Source organism: Chiloscyllium plagiosum, chromosome 3 (genome assembly GCF_004010195.1).
Source record: "Chiloscyllium plagiosum isolate BGI_BamShark_2017 chromosome 3, ASM401019v2, whole genome shotgun sequence".
Taxonomy (NCBI): Eukaryota; Metazoa; Chordata; class Chondrichthyes; order Orectolobiformes; family Hemiscylliidae; genus Chiloscyllium; species Chiloscyllium plagiosum.
Window position 1 is genome coordinate 113,379,261 of NC_057712.1, and position 17,129 is coordinate 113,396,389.

A 17,129-nucleotide genomic window follows, 5' to 3' on the forward strand; every position below is an offset into this window, starting at 1 on the left:
CTCCACACAGTCAGTTGCCTGAGGCAGGAATTGAACCCAGGTCTCTGGTACGGTGAGGCAGCAGTGCTAACCACTGTGCCACCCATATTACATTATCCACGTATCAAATCAGGTTGTGAGGTATTTACACAAAGTAATGTGTCTTTGCAACAACACCAGAGTATCCAGGAACACTGGCACCAATGCCTGCCATATGCACTTGTCTCTAAACTGCACGATGCAGGTACAAGTCCCACCCAGGGCCGAGGCACAGATATCAAGGTTGAAGTTCCACTGCAGTGTTGAAGGAGTGCTACTCTGTTGGAGGTGCAGCACTGTTGGAGGCGCTGCACCGTTGGGGGTGCTGCACCGTTAGGGGCACTGCACTATTGGAGGCACTGCATTGTTGGGGGAGCTGCAATGTTGGGGCCGCTGCACTGTTGGAGGCAATGCACTGTTGGGGGTGATGCACTGTTGGGGGCGCTGCACTGCTGGGGGTGCTGCATTGTTAGGGGTGCTGCATTGTTGGGGGCGCTGCACCGTTGGGTGCGCTGCAATTTTGGGAGCGCTGCACTGTTGGAGTTGCTGCACCGTTGGGGGCGCTGCACTGTTGGGGTTGCGGCATTGTTGGGGGTGCTGCACTGTTGGAAGCGCTGGACTATTGGATGTGCTGCACTGTCATGGGCACTGCATTGTTGTTTGCTGCACCGTTGGAGGTGCTGCATTGTTGGGGACGCTGCACTGTTCCTGGCGCTGCACTGTTGGGGTGTTGCACTGTCGTGGGCGCTGCATTGTTGGGTTGCTGCACCGTTGGAGGTGCTGCATTGTTGGGGGTGCTGCACTGTTGGAGGTGCTGCACCATTGTGGGTGCTGCACTTTTGGGGGCGCCGCACTTTTGGGGGCGCTGCACTGTTGAACATGCGGCACCGTTGGAGGTGCGGCACTGTTGGGGAAGCTGCATTGTTGAGGGCGCTGCACCATTGGGGGCGCTGCACTTTTGGAGGTGCTGAACTGTTGGGAGTGCTGCATTGTTGGGTGCGCAGCACTGTTGGAGGCACTGCACCGTTGTGGGTGCTGCATTGTTGGAGGTGCTGCACTGTTGGATGCGCTGCACTGTTGGGGACTCTGCACCATTGCGGACCCTGCACTGCTGGGGGCGCTGCACTGTTGGAGTTGCTGCACTGTTGGGGGCGCTGCACCGTTGGAGGTGCTGCATCATTGGAGGTGCTACACTGTTGGGGGCGCTGCACCGTTAGGGGTACTGCACCGTTGGAGGTGCTGCACTGTTGGGGGCGCTGCACCATTGCGGACCCTGCACTACTGGGGGCGCTGCACTGTTGGAGTTGCTGCACTGTTGGGGGCGCTGCACCGTTGGAGGTGCTGCACCATTAGTGGTGCTGCACTGTTGGGGCACTGCACTGTTGGAGGTGCTGCACTGTTGGGGGCACTGCTCTGTTGGAGATGCTGCACCATTGGAGGTGCTGCACTATTGGGGGCACTGCACCATTGGAGGTGCTACACTGTTGGCGGCGCTGCACCGTTAGGGGTACTGCACCGTTGGAGGTGCTGCACTGTTGGGGGCGCTGCACCTTTAGGAGTGCTGCACCATTAGGGGTGCTGCACTGTTGGAGGTGCTGCACTGTTGGGGGCGCTGCACCTTTAGGAGTGCTGCACCATTAGGGGTGCTGCACTGTTGGAGGTGTTGCACTGTTGGAGGTGTTGCACTGTTGGAGGTGCTGCACTGTTGGGGGCGCTGCACCGTTGGAGGTTGGGGGCACTGCTCCATTGAGGATGCTGCATTGTTGGGTTGCCGCACCGTTAGAGGCACTGCACTGTTGGAGGCACTGCATTGTTGGGGATGCTGCACCATTGTGGGCGTTGTACTGTTGGAGGCGCCACACTGTTTGGGTTACTGCACCATTGTGGGCGTTGCACTGTTGGAGGCGCCACACTGTTTGGGTTACTGCACCATTGGGGGCGTTGCATTGTTGGAGGCGCTGCACTTTTGGGGGCGCTGCACTGTTGGGGGTGCTGCATTATTGGGGGCACTGCACCGTTAGGGGTGCTGCACTGTTGGAGGTGCTGCATTGTTGGGGACGCTGCACCATTGCGGGCGCTGCACTGTTGGATGTGCCGCACTGTTGGAGGTGCCGCACTTTTGGGGGCGCTGCACTGTTGGAGGTGCTGCACTGTTTGAGGAGTGGGAATGTTGGAAGTGGTGCACTGTTGGACATGCGGAAACGTTGGAGGTGCAGCCCCGATGGAGAGGTGGCACTGTTGGGGATGCTGCACTGTTGGGGGTGCTGCACTGTTAGGAGGCACTGCACCGTCAGAGGCGCTGCACTGTTGGGGGCACTGCACCATCAGAGGGGCTGCACTGTTGGGGGCGCTGCACCATCAGAGGGGCTGCACTGTTGGGGGCGCTGCACCATCAGATGCGCTGCACTGTCGGAGGGGCCGCGCTGTTGGGGGCGCTCCACTGTTGGGGGCTCTGCACCATCAGAGGCACTGTACTGTTGGAGGTGCTGCACTGTTGGGGGCTCTGCACCATCAGAGGCACTGTACTGTTGGAGGTGCTGCACTGTCAGAGGCACTGCACAATCGGAGACACTGTACTGTTGGAGGTGCTGCACTGTTGAAGGAGAGTACTGTTGGAGGTGCTGCCCTTCAGATGAGATGTTAAACTGATTCCCTGTCTGCCTGTTTAAGTACATATCGAATATGCAATCGTCGTAATTAAAAGCTGAGCTGTGCAGTTATTCCTGGTGTCCTGGCCAATGTGTGTCCCTCAATCAGCATCAAATGATCTGGTCATTCTCACTTTCCTATATGTGAGAGCTTTCACTGTACAAATTGCCATGCTTCCTATATTACACTGCAGAAAGGTAGTACACTTCACTCAAAGTGCTCTGAGATGTCTGGTGGTCATGATAAGCACTACGTAAATGCAATTTTTTTTCTGTCAGTGGAAGAAGCTGTCGAGCCAATAAGGACAGAGTAAATTGAATTCATATACTGTATACAAGAAGTTTCAATTCTCAAGATAAAGCCTAACAAGTAGTGCACACTTTGAATAACCACTTATCCAATTTACAATACGGACTAGAAATAAATTGCTAACAGCTTTCTCAGGTGGAGGTATTTGTATTACCCTCTGCGTCTTGTATGTTGAGTGTTCAAGTCTGATTAATTCCAGAATGTGTGCACACACCAACCCCCAATATCAGATGGCATGAATTTAATATAATTTGAAATGGCTTGTGTTGAATTAGCTGTTAATTAACATCTACATCCAATTAAAGATTGTGGCTTAATCCAGGGTAATGTGCTTTTTCCTAGACTTAGCTTAAAGATTTTACAGATTGACATTGAAATCTGCAGCTTTTCTAACAAAATATCTGGACAAAGAAATCATTTGAGCTTCTCGTGTTGCCCAAATCCCCACCCATTTAGAGCTTTTTTCTTCCAAACTTCATGCACACGGGTGTGTAGATTGATGTGTGAGAAATCGGGTGCTTGTCACTCATGGAACAGTAACACAGAGCATTCTCAAGAACAGAACTCAAGCAAATACACTGGGGAACATGCAGGCTTGGACTAACAAGTGGCAAGTAACACTCGCATCACCCAACTGCTAGATAATAACCATCACCAACAAGAAAGAATCTCACCAGCTCATCATGCCATTCAATGGCTTCACCATCTCAACATTCTGGAAGTTATCATTGATCAGAATGCTAATAGTAGCAGCAGTGGTTGCCATAGCAGGTCAGAGGCTCCACATCTTGCTGTAAAAAACTCCATTTAACTCCCAAAACCTGTCAACCACCTGGAAGCCACGGTCAGGACAGTGATGAAATAATCCTCACTTCCCTGAATGAGTGAAGCTCCAACAACACTCAAGAAGCTTGACACTATCCAGGACAAAGCAGCCCATTGATTGACACCCCATCCACTGACTTCAATAGCCATTCCATCCACCAGTGATGCACAGCGACTGCAGTATGTGCCACTTGCAAGATGCACTGCAGTAAGGCACCTTTGGAAGCATCTTTCAAATCCACAAATTCGACCACCTCAAAGGACTGCATCACCTTCATCCAGCTGCGCTCACAGTTAGCAGAGTGCTAATGAACTCACTGACTGACTGCCAAAAGTGAAGGCACCATCTCACAGAAAGAACAATGGATTTTCTGCTCAAGCCACAATGATGTGTGTGAGGGTAATGTACTAATCATTCGCTGCAAAACAGGATATTGAAATGTCAGCCCTGAGGTCCCGTTTCTTCCTTGTTTGGCAATTTTTCAGCAATGATTTTAAATAAAGTCAAAACATAATAAAAATGCTCCTTTGAAAAGCTAAACATAACAGTTGTCTGAGGCCCCACAGATCAGTGACTAAGGCTCTGTCAATCTGTTGGTTCTCCTGTGGTTAAAAACAGACAGCGATTACTTCATCCAGTTTCTGAAGTCTGGCATAGACACAGAGCCATTCAGGGTACCACAGGAGACGTAAGAAACAGACCAAACAAACAAAAAACAGGTTTTGTGATTGGACTTCCTTGTAAATGTTAATCATTTGAAATATTCAAAGTGATCTGATTGATTGAAGGATATTTTTTAAAACTCCAGCTGTGGATGTTTTGTTTTGTCATTCCCCCTGGACAAGACACCGCAGTTACACCCGTACCTTGTGACCCACAATCCCATCCTAACTGTAACTTAAGTATTTAACAGAAAAACTTCACAACAGAAATACATTTCAAGTATCAGTCTTCCAATAGAATCTAAATCTCTCCTTTTAACATATTGTCCATACATATATTTTTTTAAAACCCTTTATTATGAAATTTGCATTGAAAACTCCAACAGAACCATTTACAAAGTGAATGGCAATGTTAAGGGTCAATAGTACACAGTTGACACAATTCTCAGTAACATTAGGTTGTGATTCAATGTGCTGCAATGACAATTTTCTTTTTACTGGTGCGGCATTTCACTGAGGGTGCTGAAATAACTCTTTGGAGGCCAAAGTCCCATCAGCAATCACTCTTTATTCACAAATGCATCGCCTTTTACAACAGCACTTTCTCTCACTGAATCAGGCATTCATGGTCTCAATAACCCTGACATTCATCCTTTACTGTCAGCTAGGGCTCCCTGATTGGACTAGATTAACAGCTCCAAGCAGGGAACTCATATTCTATGAGGTCAGGCTGGCTGAGCTTGTTGCACTCACTGACATGTGCTGAATAAGAGGGGGAGGCTGATGCACTTGCTCTGTGCCATCCACAACAACAGCCTTTCCCAGAGTGCGGAGAGGATTCACAAGAATGGCTGCAGGAATGAGAAACCTGTTATAGGGATAGATTGAAGGAGGTGGGAGTGTTCTCTTTGAAGAGAAGGCGGCTGAGTGGTGATTGGATAGAGGTTTTCAAAACTCTCAGTGGGCTGGATAAAATACCTAGGGGGAGGCTGTTCCCGCACGCAAATGGAAAAAGAACAAGAGATGGATTTAATGTGATCCAGAAATGAAACAAGGTCGATGTGAGAAAAACATGGTTTTTATCCCAGACTGTGAGTAGTTAGGGAGTGGAATGCATTGCCTGGAAATGGGGGAGCAGGCTCAATCATGACATTCACGAGGGCATTGGATGACTATTTGGATGAAAATTTGTGTACAAGGGTATGGGGGAAAAGCAGGAGATTGGCACAAGTTAATGAAGCTCATTTAATGAGTCGGTGCAATGGCGTCCTTCTGCCCAGTAACCTTTGGTGATCCTCTACCCTGGAAAGCAGCAGTGAGACTCCCCTCACAGAGCTGCACTCTTCCTTCAGCTTCTCTTTCTCAGTATCAGGCACCAAATCACTGTGCCTTTGACATGCCTGTTCACCTTCCCGCTACCTCCTCAGCAGTATAATGGTTAGTATCCCCACCAGTCCCGTGGGAGACCAGGTTCACCACCCCACCGGGGTAAATCCAAGCTTCTGGGCAGCACAATGGCTCAGTGGTTGGCACTGCTCCCTCACAGAACCAGGGATCCGGGTTCGATTCCCACCTCGGGCGAGTGTCTGTGTGGAGTTTGCACATTTTCCCCGTGTCTGCGTGGGTTTCCTCCCACAATCCACACATATGCAGGTTAGGTTAATTGGCCATGCTAAATTGCCCATTGAGTTCAGGGATGTGTAGGTTAGGTGGAATAGTCAGGGGTAAATATAGGATAATAGGGCCAGAGAATGGGTCTGGGTGGGTTACCCTTCGGAGGGTCAACATGGTCTTGTTGGGCCGAAGAGCCTGTTTCCACACTGTAGGGATTCTAAGTAACAAAGTTCTAAGATTGTAACTGATGTAATCTGTCCCACTCGGGTATTCCTCTGTACCCTCTATCGGTCACTCCATGCGTTGGGAATGGAGTTTCTGTGCTGAATGCTCCACCACATTTCTCTCCGTAGATTACACAGGTTACCTATCTGTCTCCATAAAGTACAAAAAGATTTTCGGAGGCTGACCCAAAGAATTCGGGATCAAGATGTGAATGGCCATGGCAAACAGGTAAGGAAAATGTATCAAGGCATAGACACAAGTCCCTGTTCAGCCTCAGTACACTTCACACCTTGCAGAAGTTTGATCTTGTAACTATGCCCAACCCCCCTCAACCCGTCTCTCTGAGTGCTCATTCCTCAATCTCCCATCTCTTCAGATCCTCCTCATAGTATCAACAGAAAGAAAGCCAGTCATTCCAATATCCAGGGGAGAATTCCCATCACAGGTCATGTTTTCAGGAATGTGTATGATGATGTACACAAGGAGGTACATTCCGACCTCGCTGTGACAGGAGGGTCTGCATAAGAAGAGTTAAAGTCTGAATGACCCACTGGTGACTGTGGTGACCCCACAATAGGCTGTGAGGTTTAAATAGAAAACATTAAGTTACGTGTGTTATGGACTCGGCCAGACCACTCAAAACATTCTTAAGCAGGCAGCCCTAGGCCTAACTTTGCAATTTGTGGACAGTGAAAATTACCCGGAGAAAGATAGCGAGGTTGACTACTAGATTTTAAAACAGACAAAAACATTTATTCACAAAAGGACACAATGAAACACAAAGGATAGAATAAAGAAATCCTACAGAACTCAGCCTCTCCAGCCAGACTTAATTATGCTGGTCCGAATAAACACAACAGGCCCAGTAAGCAAACCCCCTTTAAAAAACCGGTATAACTGGAACACATGTTTACAGGTTGAAGTTGAAGTTGAAGGGCAGAAAGAAGAAGAGAGAGAGAGTTTCCACATAGCTCCTTGTGGAACTTGCCAGTTCAAGAATGAACTAAAACTGCTCAGCTCAGCTCAGCTCAGCTAGAGAGCTGACCACTCCCCTTAAATGATACAAGTCACTTCTAAAGCATGACCACAGTCTCATCTGTTGACATATAAACAAAAAGCCTCTGAAATTCCTTTTCATCTCTAAACCAAACCAGACTGATTGGAGCCCAGCCTGGTTTATTACCCCTCTGAAAAAAATCAAGGACAAAATCTCCTTGAGCCAAGGAACAGCTATGCTCAAACAGTTTTGTGACACGTGTAGCAATGCTCTAACAGCTTTGTGACACATGTAGCTATGCTCTAACTGCTTTGTGACACGTGTATCAATGCTCTAACAGCATTGAGACACATGTAGCAATGCTCTAACAGCTTTGTGACACGTCTGGCAATGCTCTAACAGCTTTGTGACACGTGTAGCAATGCTCTAATGCTCTAACAGCTTTGTGACACATGTAGCAAAGCTCTAACAGCTTTGTGACATGTGTAGCTATGCTCTAACAGTTTTGCGACACGTGTAGCAATGCTCTAACAGCTTTGTGACACGTGTAGCAATGCTCTAACAGCTTTGTGACATGTGTAGCAATGCTCTAACCACTTTGTGACACGTATAGCTAAGCTCTAACAGCTTTGTGACACGTGTAACTATGCTCTAACAGCTTTGTGACACATGTAGCTATGCTCTAACAGTTTTGTGACACGTGTAGCTATGCTCTATCAGCTTTGTGACACGTGTAGCAATGCTCTAACAGCTTTGTGACCCATGTAGCAATGCTCTAACAGTTTTGTGACACGTGTAGCAATGCTCTATCAGCTTTGTGACACGTGTAGCTATGCTCTAACAGCTTTGTGACACATGTAGCAATGCTCTAACCACTTTGTGACACGTATAGCTAAGCTCTAACAGCTTTGTGACACGTGTAGCAATGTTCTAACAGCTTTGTGACACATGTAGCAATGCTCTAATAGCTTTGTGACACGTGTAGCTATGCTCTAACAGCTTTGTGCCACATGTAGCTATGCTCTAACAGTTTTGTGACATGTGTAGCTATGTTCTAACAGCTTTGTGACACGTGTAGCAATGCTCTAGCAGCTTTGTGACATGTGTAGCTATGTTCTAACAGCTTTGTGACACGTGTAGCAATGCTCTAGCAGCTTTTTGACACGTGTAGCTATGCTCTAACAGCTTTGTGACACTTGGAGCAATGCTCTATCAGCTTTGTGACACATGTAGCAATGCTCTAACAGCTTTGTGACACGTGTAGCAATGCTCTAACAGCTTTGTGACACGTGGAGCAATGCTCTAACAGCTTTGTGACACGTGTAGCAATGCTCTAACAGCTTTGTGACATGTGGAGCAATGCTCTAACAGCTTCCTTCAGCTGGCTCTCCAGTGTCTTCTCCAAAGCCTTTCTTTTCTTCTGTGGGATTTACATGTTGCTGACAAGGCCAGCATTTGTTCGCCGTCCTGAATCAGTGAGTTGCTAGGCCACTTCAGAGAACAGTTTAGAGCCAACCCATTGCTGTGGGTCTGGAGTCACATGTAGGCCGGGCCAGGTAAGGAAGGATGACAATCCTTCCTTAAAGGACAGGAGTGAACCCAATGAGTTTTTACAACAATTTATGATAGTTTCATAGTCAATATTACTGAGACTAGTTTTTGATTCCAGACCATATAACTGAATCTAAGTTCCACCAGTTGCTGAGGTAGGATTTGAACCCATGCTGCCCCCGAGCGTGAATCTGGGCCTCGGGATTTCCAGTTCTAGTATGGGCAAATAAGAAATAGGCATGCCTTCGCAGAGCAAGCCTACATCCCCATCATCGAACCATAAAATATACTGGGCCTCCATGGGTGGAAGCTTCATAAAAGCCCAAATGTAAATGGGACTGAAGTTAGAGGAGCAGAGTATTTCCTGACAAAATTCCCCGTAATTATGTGTCAGAAATCATAATGATCCAGCACTCACAAAGTATCATATCCTCCAACTAGCTGCTATCAGGGGCATGGAAGTGCGCATGATGTCCCAGTTGGGACATGAATGTCCCCTTTCCAGATGAAAGTGCCCAAACTTAACAGACTGCAAAATTCTCAATCCAGGAGCGGTGGCCTTGATGTGTGATATTTGGTTCCACACTACTGTAAGAGCGGCACAATAAATAATGTCAAAACAGCTCCTTAGAAATATATAATTAACTTTTAAAAAATCTATTCCTTTTCATTCCCCAGATTTTGGGCAGATTTATATTGCATCTGCGGCATCAGGGAGAAGCTAATCCATGTCAGAGAGACAGCAACCTCATCTGCAAATTCATTGTCCTAGTCTAACTCCCCATCAGCAAAGTGGGTGCTAATTACTCTCAGTCCAACAGCTCCAGGACAATTAAACAAACCCTGCAGAGCAGATGTGGACTGCCAGCATCTGAACGAGTGCATGAGTGGACTTTGAAGACAGTGCCAGTGCTAGGAATCCGGGAAGCTCCCTACAGCAGCAGGTACATCTGTCTATGGGAATGGGAGATCAAGGAATAGAGCCCTCAAAATAAATCAAAAAAGGGAAAGCGCACGCTGATGTCTAGCTGATCATTTTACCAAGGAGAGAGAGGGAATGGATTTGACTGAGACAAGATGGGGGGAGGGGAAATGAGGAAACTGGTGAAATCCGAGTTCATCCCTTGTGGTTGGAGGGTTCCTAGGCGGAAGATGAGGCGCTCTTCCTCCAACCGTCGTGTTGTTGTGGTCTGACGATGGAGGAGTCCAAAGACCTGCATATCCTTGGTGGAGTGGGAGGGGGAGTTGAAGTGTTGAGCCACAGGGTGGTTGGGTTGGTTGGTCCGGGTGTCCCAGAGGTGTTCTCTGAAACGCTCCGCAAGTAGGCGGCCTGTCTCCCCAATATAGAGGAGGCCACATCGGGTGCAGAGGATGCAATAGATGATGTGTGTGGAGGAACCCTAGGAACCTTTCCGCTTAGGAACCTTCCAACCACAAGGGATGAACTCGGATTTCACCAGTTTCCTCATTTCCCCTCCCCCCACCTTGTCTCAGTCAAATCCATCAAATTCAGCACCGCCTTCCTAACCTGCAATCTTCTTCCTGACCTCTTCGCCCCCACCCCAGTCTGACCTATCACCCTCACCTTGACCTCTTTCCACCTATCACATTTCCGACGCCCCTCCCCCAAGTCCCTCCTCCCTACCTTTTATCTTAGCCTGCTGGACAAACTTTCCTCATTCCTGAAGAAGGGCTAATGCCCGAAACGTCGATTCTCCTGTTCCCTGGGTGCTGCCTGACCTGCTGCACTTTTCCAGCAACACATTTTCAGCTCTGATCATTTTACCAATAAATGGTTAAAGTTCACATGAAAGGATTGAGTGAACGAATATTCAGATCACATCCTCAATGCTGGAATCTTTTACTTTTCTTTTATTTACTAATCAGAAATTGAATGTAACACATCTGGATTCTCAATCAGCCAGATGTGACCAGAGACTAATATGTTAAACAGCTTTGGAATGAAGGATGCTGTAACAGCAAAAGGAATTTGGGGAAAGCAAAATCTTAGCAGGACTTATATACTTAATGGTAAGGCCCTAGGGAGTGATGTTTAACAAAGAGACCTTGGAGTGCAGGTTCATAGCTTCTAGAAAGTGGAGTCACAGGTAGATAGGATAGTGAAGAAGGCGTTTGATATGCTTTCCTTTATTGGTCAGAGTATTGAGTACAGGAGTTGGGAGGTCATGTTGCGGCTGTAAAGGACATTGGTTAGGTCACTGTTGGAATACTGCATGCAATTCTGATCCCCTTTCTATTGGAAAGATGTTGTGAAACTTGAAAGGGTTCAGAAAAGATTTACAAGGATGTTGCCAGGGTTGGAGGATTTGAGCTATAGGGAAAGGCTGAACAGGCTGGGGCTGTTTTCCCTGGAGCGTCAGAGGCTGAGGGGTGACCTTATAGAGGTTTATAAAATTATGATGGGCATGGATAGGATAAATAGACAAAGTCTTTTCTCTGGGGTGGGGGAGACCAGAACTAGAGGACATAGGTTAAGGGTGAGAAGGGAAAGATATAAAAAAGATCTAAGGGGCAACTTTTCCGCACAGAGGGTGTTTTGTGTATGGAATAAGCTACCAGAGGAAGTGGTGGAGGCTGGTACAATTGTAACATTTAAAAGGCATCTGGATGGGTATATGGATAGGAAGGTTTTGGAGGGATATGGGCCAAATGCTGGAGAATGGGACTCGATTGGGTTGGGATATCTGGTCGGCATGGATGAGTTGGACTGAAGAGTCTGTTTCTGTGCTGTATATCTCCATGACTCTATGATTATGTTGAGAAACAGGCTTTATTGTGCAGTATTGAGAAACCACACTCGAGCCAGGTCCAGAACAATGAAGGGTTAGTGTTTTTGCCACATTGATAACCACAGCTGATATGGAGATCATGAACCCACTGCCCCCAGCCCGCAGTGTTGTAAATTGCCGGGTTGCTGGTGCTTCCCCATGGAAGGTACATACATTCTGCCTCATTGACTCTTCGAAATTTAGAAAACCAAAAGCAGTTCAAGATCAATAATGAATCAAGATCTTACAGCCTGGTCAGTCTGTAGGAATCCCTTTTTTTTAAAAACATCATTCTTACTGTATCTAGAGAAAATTGATTCCTTCTCCAAAAATCAGAGATTACTATCATCAATTTGGACCAGTTGTTAATGAGAAACCTGCTCCTTTAGCTGTTCAGTTCAATTTGTAGCTTAGAATGGACACACCAGCCTCATGAAATGCCAATTAAACCACAGGACTTCAAATTTTCTAACTCACTTCAATTTTCTACCAGACTGGTTTATGTAATTAAACACTCCATCCCATCTTACCTACTTTAATGCTCTGGTACCTTATTTAATCATGAAAAAGGCTTGACACAGAAGCCTGTATTAATCATGCTGATGGTGGAAGCCAGCCAACTGGCAGGTGTATTTTTTGTCTACTGTCCAGAAGAAATCATTCAGGATCTTGTTACTCACGTTTACTTTTCAGCTTGTTTCGAGTTTAAACCTCATTGTTCACATCAGGCGGCAAGGAAGAAAACGAATTTTTAAAAGGGCACCGTAAATGTTTCAGTGGTGTGTATGTGGATACAGGGCAAATGTGCTGTTATCATGTGGGCCATATCATGTGTAGAATCTGTGCAAGTACTTGACATAGTGGAAGTGCATGACTGAGTCGATCTCCACAAAGCCCTCCCCCTCCCCAAACAGAAACCCCATTGTATCCTGGCATGACTGAGCTAGAGCCCTGAGGGCCCCTCAGTACAGTGTGTATGACCAGGTGTCTGTTGTCAGAGTCACACAAAAGGTCAGTACTCAGTCACACAAAGTCATTCACATTACTCCATGTTCAAAAAGGGATGATGTACTGATCTATCAACAAGTTTATAGAAGTAAAAATTGATGCAGAATATTATTCCCCAATATTTTTAAGCAATCGCAGGCTCCCTTTCCCACAGTTCAATGTTAAAAGTTCAGCAAGTGGGCCCTAGCATTGTCAAAGGCACATTGACACCTATTTAACCCTTAGCCAGGCCTCTCACGTGACCCCTTTCCTCAGCAGCTCATTTAAATATTTCACCCCAACCCCCAAACAGGAGGCCATTCAGCCCCTCCAGCCTCTGTTACTGAACAGTTAGATCAGAACTCTCTTTACTCTTGATATCTGCAATATCTTAAAAACAAACTGAATGCAAAAGGGTTAAGTCCAAGAAAGGAGTTCCAGTCTTGGGCAGCCAGTGCTCCCAGTCTCGGGCAGCACTTTAACCGGGAGGTTGAGTACAGCTCGGATCTTGGGCTTACAGAACAAGAGAGTTGACCTCGATGAGTGTTGCAGACTGGCACATTCCAGGGTCCAGGGCTACCCGCTGAGAGACAGACGACAGCGTGGGGGGAAAGACCAGTCTATGACAGTCCTTAGGCAAAGTTACGGGCGGGGGGCGTGGGGGTCGGTCCAGTTATCAGACCCTCCCGGTGTCTCGAATATATGTAAATAGTGCCCTGCAGGAGTTAGAAATGCCTTGGGTTTACTTGCTGGAACTGTAGGGAAAGTCAAACTCCAATGTTTGTCTGTTTGTTTCCATATGCAGAAACTGAGCAGGACCACGCTGCTCTAGTGACTATATGTAGATAAAGATTTTTTTGAACAAAGTATATTTTTGAAAGAAATAACAGCTCGGATGAACCCTGCAGAAGCAGTCTCCTGTAAGAAGTCACTTTAACCTGATTTTTTCCCTCTCTCTGTAATGTTTGTACATCGCCCTCTGTATGTGTGGCAGTGTCTTTGTAAAAGTTTACAAACTGAGCTCCTGTGCCAGGCACCTATCTGAACCCTGGCTTTCCCCGTCTCTCACTCACCTGCCGCCTGTCCTGAAGGGGGGATCCCGGGCAGCAAGTCTCTGCCCTGTCCTCCATGCTCCGGCTCCGGGCTGAGCGACTCTCCGCTCTCATGCTGCTGCCGGCGGCGGAGCGCTGTTCCCCGGGCGCCTGGTGTTGCTGCAGCCGCTGCCGGCTCCCGAGCACCGACCCCGGGCTCCAGGGGGGCACCACCGCCAGCCCCAACAGCAGGAGGGCAACCGAGGACAGGCAGAGGGGCATCATCCAGCGAGGGGCAGCCGAGACAGGGGGCGGCAGCAGCTTCCTCCAGGGCATGGCGAGCTGTGAGCAACTTGTGGTTGCAGTTTCTGGTTGGGAGTGAGGGTTCCCCCTACCCCTGCAGCCCCAGGCTGGCTGGCTGTCTCTCTCTCTCTCTCCCTCAGTAAGACTGCCTTACTCCCACTCACTTGACAGCTTCAATGAATGAGAGGCAGAGACACAGAACTATACCCAGCTCTCACCTCCTCCTGACCCGCCCACCCCCTCAGCCAGCTGCCACCCCACTCCTTGACCCAATATCACCCAGTCAGCCACTCCTCCCCATCCCAGCCATTTATCCCCCATCCTGGGCATCTGCGGCCACATTTCGAGGGGGGAACTGTGTGCAGTTTTAGTGAAACGCAGTGATTTTCTTACCTGGGGATTTCCCAGGACAGCCATTGGGCTGGAGGGTTTTGGTTATGAAGAAAGAAATTGGACAGATCAGCTTGTTTTCCCCAGAGCAGTGGAGTCTGAGAGCGGGGGATGTGACTGAGATGCGTAAGCTGGTCTGGGACAGGTTGTGGAGGGATCAATGACCAGGGGCGTAGGTTTAAGGGACGGAACAAGGCGGTTTAGAGGGGATGTGATGATTTCACCCAGAGGCTATGGGAATCTGGAACTCACTGCTTGTCAGAGACAGAATCCCTCATTCCATTTAAGAAACATTTAGATGTTCACTTCCGATGCCAAGGCTATTGACCACATGCCGGGAAATGGGATTAGAACAGTTAAGTGGTTGGTTTTGACTGGTGCAGATTTGATGGGCCAAGGGGCCTTTTTCTCTGCTGTAAATGGTGCAGAGCGACCAGGTGCCCATGAAGGATCTGACAGGCAGTGCCCTTCTCACCACCAGCCGAGCGCTGCCCTGGTGCTTGTTGGAAAGTTCTGGTGATGAGGCGTTCTGCCAAATGACTTTGACAGTCTGCTCAGGGAACCATGTGACAGGATCCGCCCTCTCCTTCTCCCTCAGGGTCTCGGGGACACTACGTGCCAACCACTTCCCAATGGACTTGTGGTCAAAGGTCTTTCTCTTTGCAAATTTCTCCATGAAGGCCAGGTAATAGGGAATGGTCCGACTACTCAGGGCATTCCTCAGCAGCAAGGCCAGGCTCATCCCTCACAACACCAGGGACAGGGAGAAACCCAGTGTGCAGTAACACTTGGTGTTTGTGTACAGAGAGTCCAAGCACTTGCTGTCGGCACACACAAAGGTGGCCGTCAGGGTGGGGGCGGGGTTGGGTAGGTTCTTCCCCCGAATTTTCCAGAGCTTCATACATGGTGTCCCTTTGGACACGGTCCATCATAGACCTCCAGATGAGGTGGAAGATGGCTTGGGTGGCTGAAACAGCACAGGCCTGGGGGGACGAGCCAGACCTGCTCCACGTACAATAACAGAGAGAGAGCCTCACACCCAGTGACCGGGTTTGTACCCGCGATGGAGATGGACCGATGCTCCCAAAAGCCCAGTTTCTGCTTCACCTTGGCGATTTGCTCCTCCTAAGTTTTTGCGCATGCCCCAGGCCCTCTGAACCGTATTCCCAGCATCTTCAGATAATCTGTCCTGACGGTGAAGGGGATAAAGGATCAGACAGCCCAGTTCCTGAAGAACATGGACTCGCTCTTGCCTCGATTTCTCTTGGCTCCTGAGGCCAGTTTGAACTGGTGACAGATTCCCATGAGTCTGTGCACTGACAGTGGATCTGAGCAGAAAACAGTGACATCGTCCATGTACGGGGAGGCTTTGACCTGCTGGTCCCTGCTGCCTGAAATAGTCATCCCTCTCAGACTCACATCCTTCCTGATGGACTCAGCAAAGGGCTCTATACAACACGCAACCAAGGCAGGAGAGACCAGGCAGCCCTGCCTGACTCCAGATCTGATCGGGAAGCTTTCAGATTCCTGCCCGTTGAATTGAGACTGCACTAACAATGCTGGGATAGGGCAGTCAGATGCAATTGCAGATTCGCTCCCCAAAGCCCATGTTGGAGAGCACGTCCTACATGTAGAATTAGAATTAGATTTAGAATTTATTGTCGTATGCATTTTAACATTAAAAATACAATGAAAAGTGTTCTAAGTCACCCTACCATGGTGCCTATAATGACAGAAGTCATGACAAAAACACAAGTTACAAAATTAAATAAAAATTATGTTATTATAAAACAAAGTTCGACCAAGTCCATTTAAAGGCTCCTGGTCTCAACGAAAGCAGATCCACGATGAGAACAACAGGACAGGACAAAAACTGAAACGCTGGGACGCCACATCACTGGGTCAAAAGCTTCAGAAGACATACCACCACCAAGAATACCAGTCCAAAAAAAACGCTAGCCCACCAGATTGCTGGGCTGCCACCCAAGGACTAAACAAAAGGGTGAGCCATCAGAAAACCAAGACAGAAGCACTCTACGAAGATCTAGATTCAAGCTGGACAGCCCAAGATCACAAACTGGGCCAACCACCCCAACAGAGACCACAGCACAGGTCACAGGCCGAGACCAACACGTCGGGAAAGACCTCCAGAAGCAATAGCCACTCAGGAGAAGCTCATGGCTGAAGCTTTCAAAATGAAGGTAAGTGAATTTGAACTTACCTATAGTATAGTGTATGTACTAACTGAAAGACCTTAAAAACAGAAAAAAGGGAAAAGAAAATAGTAAAGGCAACTGAGTAGATAAACAATGGCCTCCTAAGCTGAGGAGCCCATGTTACATGTAGGTGTGTGATATCCCATCGAGGAGCCTTCCCCTGGTCCAGGCTGAGGAGGCAGCTGTCCACTCCCCTGTCCTGACCGTATCCCTGAGGAGCGTGAGGCTCTCCGAGATCGTCCTTCCTGGGACAGCACAGGATTGATCAGAGTGGATCACTGATCCCAGAGCAGACCTTACTCACTTGGCGATGACATTAGACAGGAATTTCTAACCTGCACTCAGCAATGATATTGGTCACCAATTTCTAACACCCTCCCTCCCCCTCCCCGCTTGTAGGTGAGGGTGATGATACATTTCCTCATGGATTTGTACATGCTCCCTGCCAGAAGCACATACTGTCATACACCACCAGCAGGTCCCAGCCAATCAAGTCCCACAGAGCCGAATACAACTCGGCCGGTAAGCTGTCACTTTGGGAAGTTTCATTCTTTTCTAAGGA

At 48.1% G+C, this 17,129-nt stretch overlaps 1 protein-coding gene across 1 annotated transcript in view; it reads right to left on the minus strand.

Moving 5' to 3' along the window:
- mettl24 (methyltransferase like 24) overlaps positions 1–14,277 on the minus strand; it is an 87,398-nt gene extending 73,121 nt beyond the window's left edge. Inside the window, exon 1 of the mRNA XM_043687128.1 lies at positions 13,701–14,277. Within this exon, the coding sequence (XP_043543063.1) occupies positions 13,701–13,994 (294 nt within the window). The 5' untranslated portion in view covers positions 13,995–14,277. The remainder of the gene's footprint in view (positions 1–13,700) is intronic.
- Positions 14,278–17,129: the final 2,852 nt, after the last annotated feature.